The sequence below is a fragment of the Candida metapsilosis genome (assembly GCF_017655625.1).
Source record: "Candida metapsilosis strain BP57 chromosome Unknown scaffold1, whole genome shotgun sequence".
NCBI classification, from domain to species: Eukaryota; Fungi; Ascomycota; class Pichiomycetes; order Serinales; family Debaryomycetaceae; genus Lodderomyces; species Lodderomyces metapsilosis.
Window position 1 is genome coordinate 536,321 of NW_027138159.1, and position 18,084 is coordinate 554,404.

The window sequence follows — 18,084 nt, forward strand, 5'->3', positions numbered from 1 at the left end:
CTGCTTTCACATTAAAACGTGGGGTGGCACCCTCTCTCCTATATACCCTTCTTCCCTAGTTCCAATTAGGATCTTGCTCTCTGACTTTAACCCACTGACAATTTTGTCGAAACAACTCCATATTAAAAGTAAAGACGCGTAAAGCCTCTTGAAATTGAGTTATGACCTCTAAATCTCGTTTCAAACATTGATTATACACTGCCAAATTCGATTGATCGCCACGCAAATCATTTACGACATTAAAAAGTTCGAAATCCTTTTGCATTCTCTCTTCTTGATACTGCACTATGTGCTTCTTGTATTCCAAAAATGATTCTTGATAGCTCATCATCGAATTCTTATACCGAATCCATTTATTTCGACTAATGTTGGGACCGAAATCAAAAGACGGGGGCTGAGGCGACGTAAAGTTATGAACTGTCGCAGATGCATGAAAGTCTAGCACGGATAGCTGAGTGCGAGCCGATCTCTCATCACTAGTGTGGAAGCTAGTGGCTGAATGTCCACGTACTGAATTCTTGTTCAATGGGGTCGACAAAGTTTCAGCCCGTGAAGTTCCATCTGTAAAGCGAGCTGTACTAGAACGCGTGCTTCTTGTATTGTGTGCAACGTTTGCTGAGCTTGAGGTTGGTTGCTTCCTCTTCAGGGAACCAGGTAAGCTCTCGCTCAATTCCCGAAAGTCAATGTCTTCGATATCTCCTACATTTATATCAAAGTTACCCATGTCGAACACAGAGGAACCATTGTTTGTACTAATTTTTGATCTTTTGTGTGGTGACGTAGCACGATGTCGTGTGTAGGTGGTTGTTGGCGGTGGAGCTGCTCTTCCTGGTGAAGCAGAAGAGTTCTTAGAACCTGGCCTTGGTGGTAATGAGCTGCTGTTTCTTGGTGGAACTTTTGGTTTCACATTAGATGGGATATAGTCATCCAACCTATCATAGTCAAGTTCTGGTTCGGGAGTTTTCTCAGGTGGTACACGACTACCATTCTTGGTTCCTGCAGCTCTTGCTTTTGGAGAGGCTCTTGGGGTATTCTTCGAGTTTCCTCCACTTGGGGCACCTCCTTCTATATCCACTTCATCTTCATCTTCGTCATCCAGAATATACGGTCCATCTGAAATATTAATCGGCTCAATATCGGAATAATCATCTTCCAATATAATTGGATTACTAGCGCCTCCTCTCGACTTTGCTCCACTCGTTCGACTTGAGCGATCATTCTTTTGACGTTTACTGGATGGCACATAATCATCTTTTCCATCCCTTGGCTTTCCCTTTTTAGACTTGTACATCTTTTCAGTATCATCAGGATTAACTTGGTTTCGTAAAAAGTCGTTTGCGGTTTCTGCAGCATCAACCATATCTCGTCGCCTTTGTTTGGCATCTTGATATTCCTGGTTTTGCTGAGCTCCATTTGCATGCAGTTGTTTATGATCATAAGGATTGTATTCCTCATCGGAATCACTTGCAAATAGCTTGGAAGAGCTCTTCGCACTCTGATTTTGATTCGACGCTGCTTCCGTTGTATAAGCTCCTCCTTGTGATACTTGCTCTTTTCTTTGCTCTTCTTGTTGTCGCTGCTTTGCAGCCTCTTGCCGTTTCCTTTCCTCTTCCATCTTTTCAAGTTCTCTTTTCCTGATTTCTGCTCTTTGCATCTCTTCTTTTCGCTTTGCTTCAGCTTCTGCTTTTAATATTTCCACCAATCTTTCTCTCTCCCTTCTTGCTGCCTCGGCTGCTTGTTGGGAAGCTTTTCTCTGCTGTTCGCGAGATTTATGGAATGCTTGGAAATAAGCATCTTCCTTTGAGTTATTAGCACCAGCTCCATTCCTCACATTTGACGCAGTATGCTCGTGTGTGTATCGACTATAGTATTGTCGGCTTGAAAATGGGTGACCAGCAGTATTTGAAGTTGAATATTGTTGATAAGCAGACCAAGTTGTATTGGGATTACTCGTAGGCATTTGTACATTGGAGGTAGTTTTAAATTTCTCGAAATGGGTTCGTATCACTTCAAACGCAGCATTAATTTCTTTGAATTTCTCATGGTGGGCTTTATTTGGTGTCTTATCTGGGTGATACTTTAAGGAAAGTTTTCTGTAAGCTCGTTTGATTTCATCAAATGGAGTTGTAGGTGTGACCCCAAGGGACTGAAAATGATTGATTGTAGGTAATGACATAATTGGTAATGGTAGAACCGTAGCATATGCTTAAGACTGCTAATACAACTGACTATTGAAAGCACTTGATTAGTGTTTTTGATGGATCTTGTTTTCTTTTTGCGTTGTGTGTATATCTGCATAAACCTTTTTTCTTGATTTGTCTTTTGCATAAAGTATAAATTCAATAAGAAATCACTTTATCAAAAGAAGGAGTTTAAGAGTCTTCAATATCAAAAGCTTATAAGTGAGGGAGAGTATAAAAAGGTTAACGTATGACTGAATGAGCTCAACTTTGGTGAAAGTGACGTTCACACAATTTATTTCTATACAAATATTACCTCCCAGAATGTCCTGTAAATCATGACAATTCATAATCATCAATCTTGTTTCTGTACTTAAGCAAGTTCCTCTTGATTTTGGAACTATCAACCCAAGTCAAATAATCCTCAAGGTTCCTCGTCACAAGATAAGCAGGATCAGTAATCACATTTGGCCCTACTCTAACATGTCCTTGCTCAACAAACTTCACGGCATCTCCCAAAGACTCGGCCATCTTGAGCCTACACATAACCACACCAATTCTTCTTCGACAAAGAACACTGACTGTGACTTTGTTTTCTAAATCACTTATTTTGGATTTAGTTGCCAAGACTCCCATATTGTATAGTTTTTCTAGTAACAATTGTTCATGCTTTATACGGAATGGATCTGTTGGTTTGAGTAATGATAGTTTGTGTGCAAGTTTCCTAACGTCACCACATATCTTGTTGTATTTATGATAATCTTCTCTATTTTGAATATGATAAGTTCTCATCACTTGAGTATCTCGGTGTCCTTGATCTTGCTTCCAGTCAAGGAAGTCAACTTTCTTTAAAAGCTTTTTCTCATGATGCTTTAACGCTCTGACCATTGTGATATATATATATATACTATATGTTAGATGTTGTGTTGTTGTATCTTATTGAGATGAGATGGAGTAGAAAAGGATTTTTTGAATTTTCCAAATTGGTAGCAGCAGCACCAAACAAATTTTTCTTTTGTTCTTCAAAAATTTTCAATAGTAACCAATCGACCTAAAAATCTAGAGTGAAACAACGATTCACGTACCAACTATGTTTTCCTCCATATGGCGTACTTCATCGCGTCAGTTTTCAACATCCAGACTCTGCTTGTCAAATATAGGAAAGAAACCAATCAAAATCGGCGACGGTGTATCATACTCAATTGAATCTATCCCCATTGAATTCTGCAAATCATTTACAAAGAGAAACAAGAGATTTGTTCTTGATAGACAAATTGTAGTCAAAGGACCACTTGGAGCACTTAGAACGGAGTTGCCCAAATTCATACATATTCACAACCCACAAGGAGACAATCAACAAATTACGGTGAAAGTTGAAAGACCACATAACAAGACTCAAAGGTCACTATGGGGAACTATACGTTCAGCAATCCAAAATGCAATTATAGGGACTAGTGAAGGACATTTGTCGATTGTCAAGTTTGTTGGTACTGGTTACAGAGCTATAATTGAAAAGAATGAAAAGGGAGAGGATGTAGTTGCATTGAAAATTGGGTTTCCATATACGCCGAGATTGGTTGTTCCTCCTGGATTGAAAGTCAGTAGTCCTAATCCAGCAAGATTGGTTATTGAAGGGTGTGATAAGCAGCAAGTTAAGTTATTTGCTTCGTTGATTAGAGAGCATAAGAAACCTGAACCATATAAAGGTAAAGGTATCTTTGTTGATGGAGAAACTGTGGTACTCAAAGAGAGGAAGATTAAGTAGGTGGCTCTTGCTTTTCATCGTGTATATACATGTATACCTATTACACATCTGTAAATACTGTGTTTCCTTAATATTGTATGTGCACCAATTCATTCGCAATTTTTCACTGCAACAAAAATTTTTTTTTTCATCACCAAAAGCTACACATCAACGATTACCCAAGATCATGTTTGGTGTTAAACTGCTAAGTACGAGCTTAGCTCCAGTATCCACCCAGTTTATACGAAACGTTGCTCAAATAACATCCATCCATGCCATCCCATCATTGAAAACCACACCACCTTCCAAAAACCATTCCGTTGAAGAAGGCAATAAGCGTAAACAATTATTAGAAAGACCTGGCCTTTTTGGAATCAAACAAGGTATGATAACTTGGTTCACTTCCAAAGGTGAACAGATCCCAGCTACTGTATTGGAAATTGATTCAGTTGAAGTTATTGGTCATAAAACCAGAGATGAATTTGGCTACGATGCCAACATAATAGGAACCATTGATAAATTGAAAAACTATCCTAGATTATATGAGTTGGAAATGTTTAATAAAGCTGGAACTTCACCAAAGTACAAGTTTGGTGAATTTAGAGTACGTGATTCAACCAGTTTGATTCCCTTGGGAACTGAACTCAAGGCAGATTATTTCGCTGTAGGACAATTGGTTGATGTTAAAGGTATAACCAAAGGTAAAGGATTCGCTGGTGTTATGAAACGTTGGAATTTCAAAGGTGGTAGAGCCACACATGGTGTTTCTAAAGCTCATAGAACTCCTGGTGCAATGGGAGGTAATCAAAACCCCGGTAGAGTCTTGCCAGGAAAGAAGATGCCTGGTAGAATGGGATGTTCAAACATGACTGATTTTAATAAAGAGGTTTTACATGTTGATGGAGATGCAGGAATCTTGATTTTAAAAGGATGTATCCCAGGACCAAACAAGGGAATTGTGAGAATTTCTGATGCTATTAAGCTCTATGGTAAATCATTGAACCAACTCGCGAGAGAGTAGTATAGGCTCGTGTACGTGTATATATAAAGAAGATAAAGTAGTGAGTAAAAATGGTTTCAGTAAATTAGCGGCACTCTACTTCATCAAAATCACCCTGTAAATCAATCAAACCCATTCAACTCTTTTTCAAACAATAAATCACTCGACTTGAATTGTCCCAAAAAAATAAAGAAAGGTTTGTTTTCAAATCACCAGTAAAGCAAAAGACAGCAAAGAAGAGAGATTCTTCTTTCCTTGATCTTTCGAATCTTGAATAATAAGAAAGGGGGGAGTGGTTTCCAAAAATTAAAAAATTAAAACACCATTTGACTTAAACGGAAGACAATTCCCGGATGGTTCTGGGAAAAGACAAGAACCATGTTCGTTAATGAAATTGATCTTCTGGTGTGAAGAAGAAAGAAAGAAAGAAAGAAAGGAGAAGAAGAAGTTCAATGAATTGAAGAAAAAAAAAAAACTTTTCGCCTTTTCCATCACAACAGGTAGTGTACCATTGGCAAAAAAAACCTATGCTATACCCAGAGGTCAATGATTCTTATCGTCAATTGAATCAAATTATGTTTATACCGAATTATATATGTGTATATATTCTTTTTACTAGCTATACATTTCTGCTCCCCTTCTTCTTCTCAATCATCATCCAATTCAGATGGTCTAATCAATCCACCAACTTGCAAATCCTTTTCCCTTTGTTTACGATCTATTTCAATCTTTTCCAATTCTTTATCCTCAGCAAACAAATAATCAGTAGGATCACCACCAAATTGCTTCAATTGGACAAGGAAATCTCTTAATGTAGCTTTAAATTTAAACAAATCATCATATACCGAAGTTATAACTTTCAAGAAACTAGTCAATTGTTCAGGTTGCAAATTATCAAAAGCTGATGATAACAATTGTGAAAGGTATTGTTTCAAGAAATCGGAATTCGAAGTTCCTTCAGGTGCTTGATCAGGTGTGTAAAGTGGATACTTGATTACATTGTCTTCGACTAAATGAATCAATTGAGCAAGCAATTGTGATTGATATCTAAATCCAGCCTTGTGATCAGGTTGTGTGAAAACATACAATGTATCAGACAAGATTTGGAAATAAAAGTTTTCATAAAATGCCTTGGTGAATGGAGTATCGCCCAAATGTTCGACATTTTCAATCAAGTTCAAAGTTAATGACAACCCATTATCTTCAACTTCTCTATTATTATGTTTAAAAGCCCAAAGAGCAGCATTGATTAATGATTGGAACGCTTCTCCTGACAATTGCAACAAACCTTGGAATGATTTCACATTGATTTCCTTCAAGAGTTTGTAAAATTCAACTCTATGTTCAGGATATTCAACAAAGTCATTCTTGATCATATCCAAAGTACATTCAAATACATTTTGTAAAATCAAAACCACACCATCGGGTATCAAATGACCAACCTTAGCAACCAATGCAGTCATACATCTTAAAACTTCAGCATCTCTTGCATCAGGCACATTTGAGCTGTAGTCTTCTAGAACAGCCCCAAATAACGAGGAAGTCAAATCTCTCACAATTTCCTCCAAATTCTCAGCTTGGCTTATATAGGTTTCAATCATTTTCAAAATCTCCTTCTTAATTGTTCTTAATCCACGAACTTTTGGTGTCTTGGTGGCAATGATTCCATCCTTGGCAACTGCATCGGAAATCATTGACGAAACGGCTTTATATAATGACAACATATCAACATACAATCCACCCAATTGCGAGTAAAATCCTGGACCTAGAGCTTTACAAACAGCAACATTGGTTTTAATAATATTGGCAATGATTTTAACAGTTTCGGTATTAGTCAACAATGTTGGATCTTGACCTGCTTGTTGTATTATTGAAGACCAAGCCACGTTTGGTAATGCCATCAATTCGCTCAATAGCTTATCTCTAGCTTCTTTATTTGATTGAGAGCTTACTATTATACCACAAGCTTCATAAAACGTGTGAACTTGTTGCGGCTGCAAATCTTCGGTGATATTTTGAATTTCCCTAATAATTTCATTGATGAATGGTTCTCTTTCGTTTTGCTGTACAACAACAAAGTGACGTTTACATTTGGTGGTAATTTTAATGAAGGTATCACAAGCCATATCTTGAACACCTTCATGGGTTTCGTGCATAAACTCAAAAAGCTTATTAACCACTGTTTTCAAAAACTTCCAATGAGCTTTCAAAAATCTAGGGTATTGACCAACAATGTACATGATATTGGAAGCAACAACTGCTTTATTATCCTTACCTCTTTTCATTTCCGTCAAAGACAATAAATCCTTAATGACATTAACCAAGAATCGCTTTTCCATATCTTCATTCATAGCTCCAGAAATGGATCCAATGGCCCAACACAAGGTATTTATATTTTGCCATGACCATTCACTTTCATCAAGTTGTCTAGAAAGTTTCTCAATCATAATTTGCTCAGTGTCAACAACATTCAAATGGGTCAAGTAAACCAACACTTCCCTCATTGATTTATACAATTGGATAGTGTCACTTTCTTTAACAAATTCACGAACAATTTCACCTTCATCGTTTTCTACAACCAAAACTTCTTCCGGCCTAGCCATATTTTCAATAATCACCAACCTTAATCTAGACAATACTTGCTCATATTGATGTTGTCTCAAAGGAAACTTGGCTAGTACAGTTGGGTCTGGCGCACCACCTGAAGTACCAGCTTTAATTGAACTACCATAAGTTAACTGCATCATCGGACTCAATTCACTATTTGGCAAAGTTCTAGTCTCAACAAACAATTGGTGGACAAAAATTTGCCAAAAATCTAAACAAGTTTTAAACAATTCACGTTCTTCAATTCTTGACAATTGCAACAAATAAACCAACGCATTTTGAAGTAACTCTTTAGCCTCTTCATGTTGTTCCAATACAGATAAATGGTTTCCCAAGTATGAACACAAAAACATCGCCATATCTTGCAAAAATGATTGGTCAGCACTTGAAGCAACTTTATAATTTTCTTTCAAGTTTGTTGTAATTGGAACAATGTTGTAAAATTGCTCCATTGTATTTTTGAAGAAAAGCAACGTTTTAGCATTTTCTTCAGGTAAAGTACTGATTTCTGTCAAGCATTTCAAAGTAATTGCTCTGGTGTCAACAGGAGCCAAGAATTTGGTAGACAAAATGTCCAACAAATTGGTTTGGTAAATGTAGTTGGATGGAATCCATTGAATATATCTCAACAAAGCATTCAATGTAGCAATTACCAAAGATGGTTTTGTAGTTTTATCCAACACCTCATAACACAATTTGAAAATTTTTTCAAATTCATTCTTCATACTTATCCTCAATTGTTGTGCTTTAGCTTGAGTCAATTGATCTTGACTATAATCAAACACTTCTTCACTTAACAATTTAAGAACAATCATATTGTTTTCACATACATTGAATGAAGACCTTGAGCTAGCAACTATTTCAGGAATAAATTCTGGCCAATTGTGAGGCCATTCCTGTTTCAATATGGAAACCAAGGTCAAGTCAATCTTGTTGATTAAAGCACGTTGTGTTTCAAATTCGGTTTCATCATTACATAATGAGATGATCATATTGACAATAAAGTTTCTTATTCCAATTCTCTCCTCTTCTGGAATCATTTTCCATCTATATTGGATCAACTTGTTCAAACATGACAATGCAATATATTTTGATTGTGGATTGCTTGAATTTGATAAAATATTGTCAACAAATTTCCAAGATTCAGGGTGTTCTTGGAATCGATTCAATACTGATTGTGCTTGCTTTTGGTTCTCTCCTGAACCTTTATAGAAGGTATCAACTGTTTGATCAAACAAAGCAATGTCTAAATCAGTTGAAAAGTCCAAAATTGATTCCATTGTCGGTTGCTTTCAACTGAATCAGTGATGTTGTTATTTTGGTTCTTGCGTGTGGATGTTTCTATCTAAATTGCTCACTTGGGATACAAATCGATCAATCTTTTATAATAGTTTGGCTTAGTCGTGGATGTATAGTAGTACTAATGTTTTGTTGTCTTGTAGTATGTGATTGAGTTATACTAAGGGTGGTAATGTTTTGGTGTATCTCTTCAAGAGATTGGATTGGTTCAACATTTTTTTTTTTTTTTCTTCTTCTTGCTTCTGCTTCTTCTTGTGCTTGTTCTACTTGTGTGCATTTCTCTTTTGCGTGAGAGTGATACAGTTTGCCACTTGAACTTTACACTACGAAAAGTAGATCTTATACTATACTACCTTTTGACGGAAGAGAGGGTTGTAGAAACAGTATAGAAGTCCATTTCTTTATGAAACAAGCATAGTTGATATATTACTGGTAGCACTAAAAGAACCCCTTTGAAATCTGTTTTACTGTAAGATTGCACATTCTATATCACATCCCCCTTGTGATATCAAGGATAAGTTTCGTAAACATACAACGTTCTTTTACTCTTTACGTCTCCATAGATTGATTTTCAACTAACGTATGTGTTGATTATTCTGGGTAATTTCTAACACTGTAAAGATTTTCCACAGTTTTGCAACCAAATTAATACATTTCAGTAGCAGTACATCAAGAACACCCTTTCCATCATGATTGATGTTCTTTTACAAGCAACTCAAGGATGGCTTTCTTGTTGCTTCTTAGACATCGCTTGTCAAGATCCAAAACAACTCCAGGACGACTTAACCAAATTGTTGGATTCAATTGACTGTAATCAATTTACAATACTAATCTTAAAAAGAGAACACGATTGGTACTTATACAATTTCATACAAATGATGATATTGAAAACTGGGAAAAGTATAATTGTCAACTACCTTGGATCAGCAGACACACCAGAAGTTCATTTGAAAATGTTGGGTAAATTGGTTAAACAGGTTGATGATTCTATGGACCTTTGGAAAATTGGATTTGATTTGTCAAAGGAACAACTTGCATTTTTAATGTTGAATGTTCCTGGGTTTATTAACCACTTGACAGGTGGCAGATCAGTGGAAGATACTGATGTTGATATCGATGTGGCATTTCAAGAATTCGTACAAAAATATCCATCAATTAAGCGAATTGTCTCTTCTAAACAATTTCCAATTGACTAAGAGATAGAATATATGCAATATATTGAATAGGTTTTTTTTTTATAGAGAGATCCTCTTACGCTACTTATTTAGTGGCAAAAGCAACACCCTTTTCAACGTTCTTGGACAATTGTTCAATAGCAACATCCAACAACTTCTTTTCATCATCATTGATCTTGTTCAAGATCTCATATTGAACTTCTTCAATACCACTCTTACCCAACTTAACTGGCAAGGAAAAGAAAGTAGAATCTTTAACCAACTTCTTAGCTTCTGAAGCACCTTTAATTGATGAATCCAAGTTCAAGAATGTACATTCAACAATACCAGTTTCACCTCTAACAGCTTTCAAGATAGATTCAGCTAATCTGTAACCAGCATAAGCCATGGATAAAGTAGCTGAACCAGCACCATTCTTGGCTTGGACAACTTCATCACCACCAAATTGGACTCTGTGGATCAAAGCCTTCTTTTGTTCTTCATTCAATTCATCATAGTACTTCTTAGTTGAACCAATTGAGTATAATGGAACAATGGTTTCACCAGAGTGTCCACCAATAACATTGACGTTGAAATCAGTTGGTTTAGTGTCCTTTGGGTACAATTGAGAAATAAAAGTGTTTGCTCTAACAATATCCAAAGTAGTAACACCAAACAATCTTGCTGGGTCATAAACACCCTTCTTTTTCAAAGTTTCAGCAAAAATTGGAACGGTTGAGTTGACTGGGTTTGAAATAACCAAAACAAATGCTTTTGGACTGTTTTCAGCAATACCTTCAGCCAAACCTTGACAAATGGAAGCATTGATGTTGAACAAGTCATCTCTAGTCATACCTGGTTTTCTTGGAACACCAGCTGGGATAATAACAAGATCAGCTCCTTTCAAAGCATTAGCCAAAGCAGTCTTATCTTCTTTTGAAGATGGCAAGAATGATTCAGTAGTTGAGTTTGAGTTGATGTGACCCAAATCAGCACCAACACCTGGGACATTGACAACATCAAATAATGCCAATTCATCGACATTTGGATTCAACTTGGTTAACAAGGATAATGGTTGACCGATACCACCAGCGGCACCTAATACTGCGACTTTGACCATTGTTTAAAGATTGTTAATTGATGTGTATGTAGAGTTTGTTATGAAATTCCAGATTTCAAAAAAAAAATTGATAATATGGAAGTAGAGGAGTTTTATAAGTTGTTGAAGAATTGAGGTTATATTTATATGAAAACAACGTCCAATTGGAAAATTAAATTCACTTAATGCTAATTTTGTGGTGAAGTTACCCCATATATTACATAATATACACACTGTTACTTAGGTAAAACGTATATAATGTTCTGTTTGAGTGCTTACGTAAGTATCCCTTTTCGCCTTAGTGTGAAATTTTTCATACATTCCGCATTCTGCCGTAAACACGATTCCAATTTTTCCCGGGGTAGAAGTCAATTCACCGAGGTTTAATAATTGAACGTTTAAACGGTTTGCCTTAAGATCTTTGGGATTTAAAAAGTCTTTTGATATATGTATCGTATAAGTTACAACTTTTAGCCTCCTCACCTGCAAAATTACCCCTTTTCCCGTGACCTTTGAAAGACTGGGAGCCTCATCTCATCAAGGAAGAAGCGGATACAGCGGAACGTATACCACTATTTGCCTCCATAGCAAAGCAATCTTCTAATGACTTAGTAACAAGCAACTACTACTGATACTTCAATGTTGTATACGCCACTAAGAGGTGCTTTTGACTTTTGAATACGTCATAGTTGATTTGAAGAGTCGTGTAATAAATGACAATTAATATATTACTCAACAGTTATATGCAGTACTTCCGCATTTAAAAGAAAGTTCTTCCGTAAAATTTATTTGGTGTTACATCAGAGGGAGTGAGTGAGTGAGTGAGTAGTAGTACATAGTACAAAAAACGAGGGGAATGACTATTTTCATCAATCAACAATACTTCGGACCTATACAAAACCATATATAAACCAACACATATATTTAACCAATTCACATTCAACACACTAATTACTATTGCCACTACTACTACTACTACTACCACCACTGATACTACCACCACTACTACTACCACCACTACTACTACCACCACTGATACTTCTTATCTTCAACTGTACAGGTACTTTAAATCTTACATTACATCTCATTGAAAATGCTGTCTCATCAAACTACTACTGATCAAGTTCCGCACACTAGACACCACAGAAGACAATCTTCAATATCTAGTGATGAAGATCCATATGCTTTAGCTGAAAAATACTATGGTGACAATAGAAAGAAGAATATTGGTAAAAACTCACCACTTAATAGGGTTCGGACTTTTAGTACATTTGAATCAACAGCAACAAAACAACAATTCTTAAAAGAATTGAATGAACCGCACCCAATTACTGACTCCATTAAAGAAGGAACTGAACCACCAAGTTCCGGTGAATCCAAGTCGCCTTCTCCGTTGGGAGATATAGCATTTTGTAATACTCCTGATAGTGGTGCAAAAGTACACTTTAATCTTCATATGAACCATGATACTGATGTTGATGAAGATGACGAGTATGACAAACAAACAATTCACGACAAAAAGAAACTTCCTAAATTGACACGTGAAATATCTCCTGATTCTGTTACTCCTGATGATGTTGACATCGATGGTGAAAAGGAGAAAAGGTTTGTCAGGAAAGCAACTGAAGTGGCAATGAAAAAGAGACCGTCAATTGTACCTCTTTATCAACATGAAGATAACTCACAATCGTTGGCACCACCACAAACGCAAAATACACTTCATTTTAGAAGAGCTTCATTGGATGACTCCATACTTCGTCCAAAAAAGTATTACATCAGTGATGTTCAAGAAACTTTGAAAGAATTGTTGCAAAATGAAGACACCGACAACAACTGCCAAATCACCATTGAGGATACTGGACCAAAAGTGTTGAGATTAGGTACTGCCAACTCAAATGGATTTAAGCTGTCATCGGTGAGAGGAACATACATGTTGAGTAACTTGTTGCAAGAATTGACCATTGCCAGTAGATTTGGAAGACACCAGATTATTTTGGATGAAGCGAGATTGAATGAGAACCCAGTTGATAGAATGAAACGTTTGATTTCAACATCGTTTTGGAAAAGCTTAACCAGACGTATCACCAAGGATAATATTGTTGAAATGTCCAGGGATACAAAGATTAAGGAATCATATATTGATGAAGAGGGGAAGTTGCATGAAGGTAAAGAAAGTTATAGAATCTATGTTCCTTACAACAGGAAAGACCAATTTGAATTCCTCACAAGCATTAAGAATAGCTCGGAAGATATTCCGTTGGATGTGCAGTACTTACCTAAGAAGATTGATGCTGATTATATTAAATCTATCAACAAGAAACCGGGTTTGTTGGCAATTGCATCTCGTATGGATCCTGAAGATCCAACAAACTTAATTGGATGGCCATACGTTGTCCCTGGTGGTAGGTTCAATGAATTATATGGCTGGGATTCATATATGGAAACTCTTGGTTTGTTGACCGATGTCCACCCAGATGTCAGTCTTGACCATTTAGAACTTGCTAGAGGTATGGTTGAAAATTTCATTTATGAGATTGAACATTATGGAAAGATTTTAAATGCAAATAGATCCTACTACTTGGGTCGTTCTCAACCACCATTCCTTACAGATATGGCCTTGAGAGTATTTAACAAGCTTGTTGAGACCAATCCTGGTAATGTAAATGAAGCAATAGACTTTTTGCGTCGCTCAACTTTGGCTGCTATTAAAGAGTATGAAACTGTGTGGTGTTGTCCTCCAAGATTAGATGAGCGCACTGGATTATCATGTTATCACCCTGAGGGGAAAGGTATCCCGCCAGAAACCGAGGCCTCCCATTTCAATGCCATCTTGAAAGATTATGTTGAAAAGTATGGAATCAGTCAAGAAGAGTTTATTGAAAAGTACAATAACGAAGAAATTAAAGAACCAAACTTGGACGAATACTTTTTGCATGATAGAGCAGTTAGAGAGTCGGGACATGATACATCGTATAGATTGGAAGGTAAATGTGCATATTTGGCAACAGTGGATTTGAATTCACTTTTGTACAAGTACGAAAATGACATTGCATTCATATTGGCAAATTGCTTTAACGATAGGTTAGAAGGAAAAGATGGTAAACTTCATTCCTCTGAAATTTGGATTGAAAGGGCCAAGGAGAGGAAAAAGAATGTTGACAAGTACCTTTGGAATGAAAAGGATTGCATTTATTATGACTACAATGTCCACGAACAGAAGCAAGAAGATTATGAATCAGCAACGTGTTTCTGGCCATTGTATTCCAAATTGGCATCAAAAGAACAAGCTGCGAAATTGGTTAATGTTTCTATCCCTAAATTTGAAGAGCATGGAGGATTGGTTGCAGGAACTTTGAAATCAAGAGGTGAAGTTAGCTTGAGTAGACCATCACGTCAATGGGATTATCCTTTCGGTTGGGCTCCACAACAAATTTTGGCTTGGATTGGATTGGTAAATTATGGCTATGATGGTATTGCCAGAAGATTAGCCTACAGATGGCTTTACATGATGACAAAGTCATTCGTTGATTACAATGGTGTTGTAGTTGAGAAATACAATGTGACTAAAGGAGCAGTTCCAATTAGAGTAGATGCAGAGTATGGAAACCAAGGTCTTGACTTTAAAGGTGTTGCTACTGAAGGTTTTGGTTGGGTCAATGCATCGTATTTGTTTGGATTAACCTTTTTGGATCTTTATGCGCAGAGAGCTTTGGGAACATTGACTCCACCAGATGTATTTTTGAGAAATATGCATCCATCGCAGAGAAAAGGTTATCAATGAACCGGTGCTAGCTTTGTTGGTGGTATCATGTGATGAGAAGCTCTGTTATCACCGACATCTATTTATAGCAAGTGGGCTGGAAGTACTACAATAGTCAAGGTGGCTATTTATTTTTTATAGTATCCAATATTACATCATTTATCTTTATAGGAACTGACGAGAACTATTTGTAGATCAGCAATGCTCTGTTTCCAGTGTTTCTTCTCTAACAACAATCCTTCTAAAAATCAACAAAAGACAAAAACTTGTGAGAGGAAAAAAGAGAGAAAAAAAAAATTATCTTTCTTGTTTAGCAACCAATCGAAGTACTTGTTATTCAACTAGCAGTCAAATAGAACTTATACACGCACTACAGAGCTTCCATTGCAATGTTAAGAAACATAGTTCGAAGTCGAAAGATAGGTTTAGTCCCCAGACGAGCTTACACCTCCGCAACAAGCAATTCTTTCAAAACAGCAGTTGAAACTGCTGAAAAATTAGTTTCACCACCAGCTCGAACAAAATTTCAAGACCCCTTTTCAATTGTTAGTCATGAAATGTCTAATTTGGCCAAATCTATTGCTGGTCTAATTGGATCTGGTCATCCTACTTTAAACAGAATAAGCTCATATTATTTCGAAGCCGAAGGGAAAAATGTTCGACCTTTGATTGTGTTGATTTTAAGTAAAGCTTTGCTGAAGATACCATTACTGGAACGCCAGAGGATAAAGATTGATGAGTATGATGTTACTGAGCAAACTCCTATAAAGGGTACTCCACAGCCTGGACAGGAATCTATTGCTGGATATAGTGTTGATGATAGTTTAAGTCCGTTGAATATTTTGCATGGGATAAATCCCAAGATTATTTTAGATCCATTGAGTAAACCAATGGATAAACTACCTGAAATGGATAAACAGAATGGAATTTTACCAAAACAGAGAAGATTGGCTGAAATTGTTGAAATGATTCATACTGCTAGTTTGTTGCATGATGACGTTATTGATTTATCTGATTCAAGAAGAGGAAGACCTAGTGGTAACATTGCATTTACAAACAAAATGGCAGTTTTGGGTGGAGACTTCCTTTTGGGAAGAGCTTCAGTTGCCATCGCTAGATTGAGAAATCCTGAAGTTATCGAATTGTTGAGTACTACAATTGCCAACTTGGTTGAAGGGGAATTTATGCAATTGAAAAATACAGTGTTGAGTAATAATGGTGAAGAAGTTATAGATAATGACGGAGAAGAGAAAAAGGTTCCTCAAGCTACTGGAAAAGTGCCAACTGAAAAGCATCAATACTCTGTTAACCAACAAGATATTGTCGATCATGAGACCAATGTTCAAGCTGCATTTGAGTACTATTTACACAAGACATATTTGAAAACAGCGTCATTGATGTCGAAATCATGTCGAGCAGCAGCAGTGTTGAGTGGTGCTCAAGAAGATATCATTGAAAATTGTTATCAGTTCGGACGTAATTTAGGATTATGTTTCCAAATAGTTGATGATATGTTAGACTACACTAGTTCTGATAAGGCATTTGGTAAACCAAGTCAAGCTGATTTGAAATTGGGATTAGCAACAGCACCAGTGTTGTTTGCATGGAAACAGGAACCTAAATTGGGAGATTTAATTGCTAGGAAGTTCAATGAACCAGGAGATGTTGAAATTGCCCGTAGAGCAGTTGAAAAGTATCAAGGTGTTGAACAAACCAGAGAAATGGCACAGAAGTATTGCATGGATGCGTTGGCTAATTTGAGGAAATTGCCTGAATCTGATGCTAGAAGTGCTTTGGAGTTGTTGACAAATTCAGTCTTGACTAGATCTAATTAGGGAAAATCTTGTACATAATATATTTATATATATATATATATATATTTAGATCTTTAGAGTAGTGAAGTGGATATTGCTATAGAGTGTTGAGTAATAGAAAGTTGTATAGTTACTTTAGAAGTTTTTGTTTTCACATTGTATCATTATTCGATCGTTTGAAGATGAAGTATGTACTGTTGTTGTTGTTGTATTACACTCTTGTGACGAAAAGAAGAAGATCGAAAGAAAGACAAAAAAAAATTTTAAACGATTAAAAATAAAACTAAAACAACACATCTATTAAACACTTTTACATCAATAATGTCAGCAGAAGAAACGAAACCTACATCTGAGGAATCATCAATCCCAAAACCACCAACTTCAAATGTATTCTCCATGTTTGGAGCCAAGAAGGATAAGAAGGAAGAACCACAAGAATCTAACAAAAAGGAAGATTCCAAATCAGACGACAACAAAAAGGAAGATACCAAGGCTTCCACTACTGCTGAAGACGACGATGAAGCTGCTGCTGAAGAAGAAGAACCAGATGTTGAATTCACTCCAGTTGTCCACTTGGACAAGAAAGTTGATGTCAAAACCAACGAAGAAGACGAAGATGTTGTATACAAGGTCCGTGCCAAACTTTTCCGTTTCCATGCCGACACTAAAGAATGGAAAGAAAGAGGTACTGGAGATGTCAAGTTTTTAAAACACAAGACTACTGGTAAGACGAGAATCTTGATGAGAAGAGACAAGACTTTGAAAATTTGTGCTAATCATTTGATCCAATCTGATTATGAATTGAAGCCAAATATTGGATCTGATAGATCATGGGTTTATACTGTGACTGCTGATGTTTCTGAAGGTGAACCTGAAGCTCAAACTTTGGCTATTAGATTTGGTAATAAGGAGAATGCTGATTTGTTCAAAGAACATTTCGAAAAAGCTCAATCTGAAAACAAATCTAACTAAAGGGATAGAGGAGAGTTAAGGGCGGTGAGTAGTAGATATTTTTGCATATAGGTTTTTAAATACAAGGTGAGTGTAATCTTAAAACTAGATCAATGGGTGTTGTATGGCTAGTAGATGTGATCCTTATCGCTGGTGAATGCTTTCATAACCTGCGCGGTAATAGAAGGTTCTCTACTTCTCTAGTTACTTTGCCACTTTGTGTAGGCTTAGTATGGATTAAGTGTATAGATAAAACCATTGACACGTTGTGTTGTTTTTGGGGGGTCCACGTGCCTTCGTAATTGAAAAATTTATTCATTGTAACACAAAAAGGATGATGTATGATAATCAAATAACTAAACAAAAATGCTTTTTAATGAAACCAAAAATATTCCATCCTTTATTTCCTGTTCTTTCTCCTTCAAATTGACATCATTCATTCCATAGCTATAATAATCAAAGCTTCCTCGGCATTA

General features: G+C 36.5%; 10 protein-coding genes across 10 annotated transcripts; 6 read left to right on the top strand and 4 right to left on the bottom strand. All coding sequences in view use genetic code 12, as the record gives it.

Annotated features, from left to right (window-relative positions):
- Nucleotides 1-55: 55 nt before the first annotated feature.
- On the bottom strand, nucleotides 56-2,176 carry I9W82_000245 (uncharacterized protein; the record flags this gene model as incomplete). Its single annotated transcript, XM_067691306.1, has 1 exon — nucleotides 56-2,176. The coding sequence occupies one exon, from the start codon at nucleotides 2,174-2,176 to the stop codon at nucleotides 56-58; it is 2,121 nt and encodes a 706-aa protein (XP_067550271.1).
- A 340-nt stretch (nucleotides 2,177-2,516) lies between these two features.
- I9W82_000246 (snoRNA-binding rRNA-processing protein) lies at nucleotides 2,517-3,068 on the bottom strand (the record flags this gene model as incomplete). Its single annotated transcript, XM_067691317.1, has 1 exon — nucleotides 2,517-3,068. One exon carries the CDS (start codon nucleotides 3,066-3,068, stop codon nucleotides 2,517-2,519), a length of 552 nt encoding a protein of 183 aa, XP_067550272.1.
- A 202-nt stretch (nucleotides 3,069-3,270) lies between these two features.
- Nucleotides 3,271-3,945, top strand: MRPL6 (mitochondrial 54S ribosomal protein uL6m; the record flags this gene model as incomplete). Its single annotated transcript, XM_067691328.1, has 1 exon — nucleotides 3,271-3,945. One exon carries the CDS (start codon nucleotides 3,271-3,273, stop codon nucleotides 3,943-3,945), a length of 675 nt encoding a protein of 224 aa, XP_067550273.1.
- A 166-nt stretch (nucleotides 3,946-4,111) lies between these two features.
- I9W82_000248 (mitochondrial 54S ribosomal protein uL3m) lies at nucleotides 4,112-4,945 on the top strand (the record flags this gene model as incomplete). The annotated part of the gene is made up of 1 exon (XM_067691339.1): nucleotides 4,112-4,945. One exon carries the CDS (start codon nucleotides 4,112-4,114, stop codon nucleotides 4,943-4,945), a length of 834 nt encoding a protein of 277 aa, XP_067550274.1.
- A 626-nt stretch (nucleotides 4,946-5,571) lies between these two features.
- CRM1 (exportin) lies at nucleotides 5,572-8,811 on the bottom strand (the record flags this gene model as incomplete). Its single annotated transcript, XM_067691350.1, has 1 exon — nucleotides 5,572-8,811. One exon carries the CDS (start codon nucleotides 8,809-8,811, stop codon nucleotides 5,572-5,574), a length of 3,240 nt encoding a protein of 1,079 aa, XP_067550275.1.
- A 708-nt stretch (nucleotides 8,812-9,519) lies between these two features.
- Nucleotides 9,520-10,026, top strand: I9W82_000250 (uncharacterized protein; the record flags this gene model as incomplete). Its single annotated transcript, XM_067691362.1, has 1 exon — nucleotides 9,520-10,026. The coding sequence occupies one exon, from the start codon at nucleotides 9,520-9,522 to the stop codon at nucleotides 10,024-10,026; it is 507 nt and encodes a 168-aa protein (XP_067550276.1).
- A 64-nt stretch (nucleotides 10,027-10,090) lies between these two features.
- On the bottom strand, nucleotides 10,091-11,104 carry MDH1 (malate dehydrogenase; the record flags this gene model as incomplete). Its single annotated transcript, XM_067691373.1, has 1 exon — nucleotides 10,091-11,104. The coding sequence occupies one exon, from the start codon at nucleotides 11,102-11,104 to the stop codon at nucleotides 10,091-10,093; it is 1,014 nt and encodes a 337-aa protein (XP_067550277.1).
- Nucleotides 11,105-12,176: 1,072 nt separating this feature from the next.
- NTH1 (alpha,alpha-trehalase NTH1) lies at nucleotides 12,177-14,864 on the top strand (the record flags this gene model as incomplete). The annotated part of the gene is made up of 1 exon (XM_067691384.1): nucleotides 12,177-14,864. The coding sequence occupies one exon, from the start codon at nucleotides 12,177-12,179 to the stop codon at nucleotides 14,862-14,864; it is 2,688 nt and encodes an 895-aa protein (XP_067550278.1).
- Nucleotides 14,865-15,232: 368 nt separating this feature from the next.
- I9W82_000253 (trans-hexaprenyltranstransferase) lies at nucleotides 15,233-16,678 on the top strand (the record flags this gene model as incomplete). The annotated part of the gene is made up of 1 exon (XM_067691395.1): nucleotides 15,233-16,678. The coding sequence occupies one exon, from the start codon at nucleotides 15,233-15,235 to the stop codon at nucleotides 16,676-16,678; it is 1,446 nt and encodes a 481-aa protein (XP_067550279.1).
- Nucleotides 16,679-16,978: 300 nt separating this feature from the next.
- Nucleotides 16,979-17,629, top strand: YRB1 (Ran GTPase-binding protein; the record flags this gene model as incomplete). Its single annotated transcript, XM_067691406.1, has 1 exon — nucleotides 16,979-17,629. One exon carries the CDS (start codon nucleotides 16,979-16,981, stop codon nucleotides 17,627-17,629), a length of 651 nt encoding a protein of 216 aa, XP_067550280.1.
- Between the last annotated feature and the right edge of the window lie 455 nt (nucleotides 17,630-18,084).